General features: G+C 49.1%; 1 protein-coding gene and 1 long non-coding RNA gene across 2 annotated transcripts; both read left to right on the top strand.

The window, feature by feature from the left end:
* Positions 1 to 191: 191 nt before the first annotated feature.
* On the top strand, positions 192 to 2,317 carry LOC120691945. The gene is made up of 5 exons (XR_005682424.1): positions 192 to 318; positions 394 to 548; positions 1,492 to 1,563; positions 1,712 to 2,092; positions 2,234 to 2,317. It is a non-coding gene; the product is annotated as an uncharacterized LOC120691945 (long non-coding RNA).
* Positions 2,318 to 2,431: 114 nt separating this feature from the next.
* On the top strand, positions 2,432 to 6,199 carry LOC120689452. Its single transcript, XM_039971716.1, has 8 exons — positions 2,432 to 2,698; positions 2,995 to 3,374; positions 3,562 to 3,699; positions 3,830 to 3,919; positions 4,003 to 4,037; positions 4,170 to 4,250; positions 5,032 to 5,115; positions 5,724 to 6,199. Exons 1-8 carry the CDS (start codon positions 2,432 to 2,434, stop codon positions 5,756 to 5,758), a joined length of 1,110 nt encoding a protein of 369 aa, XP_039827650.1. The 3' UTR covers positions 5,759 to 6,199.
* The last annotated feature ends 1,540 nt before the right edge of the window (positions 6,200 to 7,739 follow it).

Raw genomic sequence — 7,739 nt, 5'->3', positions numbered from 1 at the left:
CCATCGATCCAAGCCGGGGGATCGGGATCCATCCACGCCATCGAGGAGGATGGCCAGCAACAAGGTCCAGTCGACAGCTGACGACGTGAGAGACCCGCTTTCCCCTCCTCCTCCACCTCCTGCTCTGCGCCTGGAGGCGTCTCCACAGCGCTGTGGGACCACGCGTCAGTCAGAGAGAGATAAAGAGAGCACAACACAACACAAGCATGGCCGCCGTAGCTCTCTTCTGGTCGGCTATTTAACTACGCTCGACTCCCGCAAGTTCAATTCAATCGTGTTCAGTTCATCATCAATCGAGGGAGCTGAAGCAGAGCACAGGTAATCATCTCTCTCCCTCTCCTGATCATCTCCTGTATGCTGTTGCGCGTCACCTGCATTGTTGGTTCGCGCCAGCTGCTCGGCGACCCAAATCGGAGGACCCATCGACACCACGCCGCCGGCCCCAGCCCCTGCCCCTGCCCCTTCTGGATCATCGCCATGGTTGACGCCGACGACGATACCTCCTCCTCCGGCTCCAACCACGTGGTGCTCACCGCCGACGAGATCCGGTGCGTGCGCCACCCCTCACTCCGCTCGTTTCCTGCTGCTGCGCTTGATTGAATTGATTGCTTGCCGTCGCCGCTAGCACGTACGTTGTGATGTCGGCGCTCCCTGCTTCATTCCTCTCCTCTGCTTTGCCCTCTGCTACCTGCCATTCAGTTCAGAGGCAGATTCCATGTGTGTTCTGATGTTGATCCAGTTCCACCACATCCTTCTCCAGGTCAATACTGATGAAAACTAGTGTAGCTAGTGTTCTGATGTTCCTGTGTTCTCTGTTCGATCATATATCCCCTGGAAAATGAAATTAATAAACAGTTTGATTCAGTTTATTTATACGGGTCGGCCGGATTAAATCAATTGATTGTGCTCTGATTGGGCCAGCTTAGTTAGTCCATCTCGCTGCTGCAGATGCAGGAGCATACCACTACTAGTAAAACTGCATATCGATGGTTAATCAGTGATGCGTACAAGCAGCAACCTGCAGGATATCTGCATATACACGTATGTATGTGCAGTGAGATTATTGCCACTTCATCAGTACTAGCATGATTCGCATGCACAGCTGTTTCATGGATTGGAGATTGACGATACTACTGATCAGCATGTTTTTTTTGTTTTAGCCGTGCATGCTACCCTCGATCTCAGTTGTTGCTAATTCAGCCCTTGCCTTCAATTCGATCTCTAGCCATGCATATATACCTACCGTTCTACTTTAATTATTTTCACCTGTATGTATGTTCTCTTGAAGCATATTATCTATCTCTTCTCTGCTGTAATTGCATACTAGCTAGCCATTATGGTAACTTGCAAATATTAATTGTTGGATGATGCCTTAGCTCGTTCCAATGGTTTGATAACAATTTTTTTAGGGCAATTACAGTAGGGGAAGCCCCTACTGTTGTGGTTTGATAACAATTATATAATCTGCTAACAAGATAAGCAACACTGCAGGTCCATGTTCCCCGAGTAAGCCGGGCCATCTGTGCAAAACCAAAACCTGATCACCGGGCCAGATCTGGATGAGTAAGTGTCAATCTGCTTGATCAATCTCATTACCCTGTTTATTGTAACAATGCAAGCTCATCTTCATCTGATGCATCATCGGTCGGTGGTGATTTACTAATTGCATCGTGCGTATAATACCGTGCCTGTATGTGCTACATATTTGCAGGTTGGTGTTGGCGGCGGGGCATGTGTACCTGTATGAGCACGCGACCCTGGACGCCCTGCTGCGCGGCAACCGCTGGCTTGGCGCTGCCGAGTACCTGTCCAGGTCCCTGCTGCTCCACGACGACGACGACTCTGCAGGTCCAGCGCCCGCCGACGAGATGCCGCGCGAGCACCCTGAGCTCATCGTCCTCCTCCGCCGTCAGCACGCGCTGGAGCTGCTGGGTGACGGCAAGCGGGAGGCGGCGCGGCAGTACTACTACGACAAGAGCATCTTCGCGCCGACACGCCTGGTCCACCGCACCCGCCACCTGGACGCCCTGCTCTCCGGCCTACGCGACAGCATCATCGCAGCAGCTGATTCTGATGGTGGCGATCTGCTGCTGTAAGTCAAACTTCAATTGGTTGAATCATTTCTCTGTTTCATCAGTTAATCCATTCAGGACAATCCTGCAGGCTTGTACTACAATTGCAATGCAATTTGCCTGAACAAAGCACTGCAAATATATGCTCCTTTAATTTTCAGGGACCTGCCTGCGGAGAGACGCACGACGTGACGTGCAGAGATGTCCGGGACTACCTCAGGGTGTACTTTCCGGAGCTGGGCAGGCAAGTTGCTGTTGCTGCGTTGTATTATTGCACGGTTGATTAATTCGACTAATTAAGTAGATGCTGGATGCAACATACGGGACAATGCAGCAGGGATGAGGATGATGAGTCCACCATGGCGAGAAGCAGGGGCGTGCTGTCGGCGGCGGTGGGTGATGGGGATGACAAGTACCTGCAGTACCGGTGCCTGGTGTGCCACGAGACGATGGCGTTCCGCAACGTCCCTGACAAGCGGCTGGTGGAGCACCTCCACCACCACTGCCCCGCGGTCACGCCTGCCGTCCGCAGCCGCCTCCCGCGCCCCAACCGCCCGCCATCAGAAGCCGCCGCCCACAAACGGACCAGGCGCCGCCAACACCTAGGAGTGCATGATTCTGCTAACGTACGAGTGGGAAAGGAGGAACGGAACCTCATCCAACTGATGACAATGCGAGGATATGGCAACTTACTACTGATGATCTGTCTATCTCCAATAGCTAGGTTGGTGTACTGTTCACCGGTCATGGTCCATTGCATGCGTCTAGTCTGAAGCACTCTGCAGCCAACGTGCTGCGAAACTGCAGTTACTAGTTGTTACAACGTGAATGCTCTGCTTCCTCAAGCAGCACGGCCTCACCACCGTCGCCCGCGAGTACGTACCCAATTCCATGCCGTCCTGTGCCTATCGATCTGTTCTAGGGATTGTGTTGTTCTAATGGATGGATGGATCGCTCCTGCTCTGCTGTGACCTCCCCCTCCCTCACTCGCTTCGCTAGGCTGGAGGAGGCGACGGGCGTCTTCTTCGACGCGGGCTACATGGAGCACTTGATGAGCATGGGGTTGTGGTACAAGGCAGACGGCTACCTGCAGCATTTCCTCCCCGCCCCCGGCCACATGAGCGATCGGTCCCTGGCCCTCGTCTTTCACCTCCGTCGCGCCTGGACCCTCGCCGCCGTCGCCGAAGGCGGCCCTGACGCTGCAGGGTTCGCCTCCACCTTCGACGTAGACTTCCTCGCTCCGTGCCCCCGCGCCGCCCGCTTCCGGAAGCTCCTCCACAAAATGCACGCCCAGCAACCCAGGTTATCTATCTATCTATGATGTTCCTTCGTTACTTTTCCTGATTGATCCGCGTAGATTCTACGCCGAATCGATCGAGTAAAAATCACTAAAGGGCCATGCCTGCCACTACTAGTTGGAATGTTAGATGTTGAGTGTGAAGTTGCAAAGTGGCCTGATCTCATCTGATTTGTTCAATGCTTAATGTAGGGCCTCCGTGATCTGGGAGAAGGTTGCACCTAACGCTGTGAAGATGGCCATGGACATGGTTGCAGATTGTCCTGAGTTAAAGGACAAGCTGCAGGAGTTGCCACACAACAGGCCGTGGGAGGTTACTCCTCTGATTGGGTCAGTTTGCTCTCATCGCAACTCATTCCCCTCCCACCTCACCTTCTTTTTCTTACCAAAAGTTGTTGATGTATTTCATTTTTTTTTTACCCAATGCAATTAACTCTGATCTGTCAAACTTGCAAAGCAGAGCACGACGACCACACAGGCGTCGCATCAGCAAGGCAGCTGACCGCACACCGGCAGATGTTCTCTCTCGCGCCTTTCTGCGGCGGAAGAGGTGAGTAGCGCATATTGAAACGTGTGTCCTCATGCTGTCAAATATGTTTTACATTATGTATATGCGTTCCTTGCTACTTGCAGGTTACATTCGGTTCAGGAGACGAATGCTTATTCAGGTAGCCATTTTGATGCTTCTAGCACGCCCACTGTGGGAATTAGCTTCTCTGTAAACATTCACGATATCTACATATATGCTTCATGATTTCTATGCTCATGTGATTTGCATGTGTCTATTTTCATCACTGGAGTTCCTAGCAATGCATCACCGAGTTATGTGGAGTCAAATATGAAAAACGAACCAATTACTCCAAAGCCCATCATTCACGGAGGTAAATTTGGCTATCTACTATCCCACATTGTGCCTTGTCATCTGGATCTATTTGTGTTCCCTGTACAATGTGGTGTAAAGCCAAAGAACTGTGGTTGCATTTGAGGGCTCCAGTTTTCATCAGTATGCTACTGTTGTATCAATGGCACTTGAATTTCTCTATATGCATAATGGGAGCTTTTCTGTCAATTAAGCATCACTTATTCACTAGCAGCTGTGGTATCTTTCATACCTGTAGGTGACCTTGAATGACTCTTACCATGTAGGCAAACCGTTCACACCACAAATAGTCCATGCACTTCCCATATTCTCAATTGAGGTGCTTTGTTCTACGTTCAAGTGTATTTAACTATTTCTATTTTATTGCTTAGTGCCTAAAATGGTCTGTGATAAAATAAAAACAGAGCGAGCACTTCCTGAAACAAGAAATACAAATTCATGCAGAACCTTTGATAAGATTCATGGTAGCCTTTGTAATGATAATGAAGGCCGTAAAAAATCAATATGAGGAGATTGTACCATGATCTTGTCTTGTGTGCACCTTTGTGAACAGAACAGAATCCAAACGTGTATAGTTAATTCAATTCAAGATGCATCTGATTAGCGAGATTAGTTATCCTTGTTACAAATTCTTTGTTTAGTTGATGATCTTTTAGGAAATTCCGAGATGTTTTGTTTTGTTTTGTTTTTTTTTTGTAAAGCTTATAAGGGGTCAGACAACTATATACATAATTCATGGTTTTGTTGTTCATGTTGCTTACATATGCTTATATTCATCACAGGTTTCCCAATTAATGCACCATCAAGTTATGTGGCATTCAATAAAGAAACTGAACAAATTGCTCCAGAGCCCATATTTCTTAGAGGTAAATTTAGCTCCCACCCTTAGGCCTGTCATTTGGTTCTATTTCAGTTTTCTGTTGCAATATGGGTGGCATATGTTGGTTGTATTTGAGGGCTGCAGACTTCATCAGCTTGTCCATGGCACATTAATTTCATGATGATTTTTTTAATGACCTCGTGTGTCACCTCTGTGAAGAGAAAAGGAATTGTAAAACTATCAATTCAAAGATGCATATCTAATTAGCTGCTTGTTACAAATCATCTGCTAAATGTTATTTGACTCCACAACATTTAAGTTAAAAGAAGGGATGTAACCAACAATCTAGCAACCTGTATTCCAATGAAAGCTGTATATTTTTGTTGAGACAGGCATCATACACTGTGAAAAGTAGGTTACACTCTGTTTTGCAAGATAGAAGTGTCAGATTTTCCCCCTTTTACCAGTTTAGTTGTCAGTTTTATTTGCCAATGGCTATATCAACTGTGTTGCCGTTACAAATGTTGCTTGCCATAATTCAATCCACCGAGATTGTGTGATGTAGATAATTGTGAAAATGTCATATTCTAGCATAGCATTTCATACGGAGGACTCTGAACTAACTTGGAGCTTGCTCTTGTGTTTGTTTAACAGAGCCACAGGCAAAGGAGAATGTGAGTCAACTCTAGAGAAACAGGACGTACCCAGCTCTTAATAGGCAATATATCACATGATTGATGTTGGAATATTCGCAAAGATACTACTACATTTGGTTGCATATATTGGTAGAAAGTAAAGCCTAAAGCCTTAGAACTAGGCAGATGATATGTCACGATGACTATGTGCATTATCATCTGTTAATTGTGAACCACTCTTACTTTGGACTGGCGTTAGTTGATGACAAGTAAGCCAATCACGGCTGATGCCTAGTTGGCAAACCAATTTAAACATTGCTGAAATTTGTTGAGAGCCTACCACGGCTGATCCCTAGATTGCAAACCAATTTAAACGTTGTTGAAATTTGTTGAGATGTGGCTGAAGCCGAATGGCATTTGTAATTTCTTTCTTCTTGCAACAAATAAACAGATGCTATATTTTTACATGTATGATTGGCTCGGTTAAAACTTAAACGTCCACGGTCCACACACATTTTTTTTGAGAAAGGGTTGGATTTTTATTGATATAGTTTTCTTACAACCAAGCCCCTGACCGGGTACCCCTGAATAAAAATAAAATTACACATAAGTGCATTATAGGAGCATCCAGTGCCCTTCGCCGTCGTCGTCCTTCGCTGCCGCAGCCTGGTCCTCCTCCATCTCCCACAATGAAGAAGATCCAGAATGAAGCTTCCAGCCGATTCCCGATTCGACAAAGAGTCAAATTTGAAGCCCATCAGCAGCACACAGTGCTGTTCAACCATTGAACGCCCCGGGCAAATCCCACTTTCGCCGGAAACAGACGCCAGTCGCAACACCGGCAAGCTCCGGCCAACAAACAGCAATCCCACATAGAGGATCCAAGAACACTGTCGTGGTGTGCAAACCCACAGCCGGGGTGGCGTAATGCACCCGCCTAAGCCCAAAGGGTGAGTACTCGGGAGTTAGCTAGTATTAGTCCAATCTCAGAGGAAGAACACGATGAACACAGCTGGTTTAGAGTGGTTCGGGCCGCCGGAGCGTAATACCCTACGTCCACTGTGTGCTGCATTGCTTGAGTCTGGGTGAGCTTCGAGAGAGTCTGAGGATCTGTGTCCGTTCTAGCGGGCGTGCTCTCCCTTTTATATGTCCAAGGGGAGCACGTACACTGAGCGGGCCCCGACATGTGGACACGGTGATGTATTATAAACTACACTTTGGCCTTCAATGCCTCAGATCCGGAGATCTTGTCGTCGGCTTCCATGCGTAGCTTCTGACCAGGGATGGTCTTGAGCTGTCAGAGTAGAGTATAGCCTCTGGAGCCGCGCGTCGAGGTCATGATGAAGCGCCGAACTACTGACTTAGTCCGCTATAGCAGCGTGCACTGTTGCTCCAGTTAGTAGCTGGCCATCATGACTCGTTGCCCCATCCGCGCGGCGCTAAGTCTTTAATGCTTGCCTTGGTAACTGACGAGCCGCCACGGTAACTGGCGATCCACAGTGTGGACTGACAAAAGCTGCCCCGTGCCCAGCGGCAGCAGAGCACGCCTCAACCACTCGCACTTAATGTGGGTGGGTGAGGGAGCTTCCGGCGGAAGGCTTGCGCCCGCGCCCGCGTCTGCGTGACACGTGGCGGCTCCGGACCCCTCCCGAGCAGCTAGCTGAGCCGAGAGCTCACGGGATCCGGATAGGCACGTGGAGGTCCCAGACCCACCTGCGGGGGTCCGGATCCGCGGCCACATGTGCTGAGCATTTCCATCTCTGGGACACGTGGTGACACCGGACCCGTCCCCGAGCGGGAAGCGGGTCCGAGACCGTTGGTTCGGTGAGATGGAGTCGTACCCTAGGGGTCCGGCTACTCAGCTCCTTAGGGCGTAGTTACGGATAACTACGCGAGTCTTGGCACAGTAGGAGTGGGTACCCCAGTTGCAGGGTACCGATAAACACCTACTCGCATACAAGAGCAAGTGGAGCCATAACCTCCAAGGGAAAACTCCTAGGAGGGACAAAAAACCGGTAAACACTCCACCGGTAAA

This window comes from Panicum virgatum, chromosome 9N, assembly GCF_016808335.1.
Source record: "Panicum virgatum strain AP13 chromosome 9N, P.virgatum_v5, whole genome shotgun sequence".
Lineage (NCBI taxonomy): Eukaryota > Viridiplantae > Streptophyta > Magnoliopsida > Poales > Poaceae > Panicum > Panicum virgatum.
This window is presented reverse-complemented; position numbering and strand designations above follow the sequence as displayed.

Excerpts from the sequence above, each read along its gene's own strand:
- LOC120689452 (XM_039971716.1), top strand. The coding sequence starts at position 2,432 with ATGGCGAGAAGCAGGGGCGTGCTGTCGGCGGCGGTGGGTGATGGGGAT. Across the intron at positions 3,920-4,002 it reads GCCTTTCTGCGGCGGAAGAG|GTTACATTCGGTTCAGGAGA; the intron begins GTGAGTAGCGCA and ends TGCTACTTGCAG. Across the intron at positions 4,038-4,169 it reads GGAGACGAATGCTTATTCAG|TTCCTAGCAATGCATCACCG; the intron begins GTAGCCATTTTG and ends TCATCACTGGAG.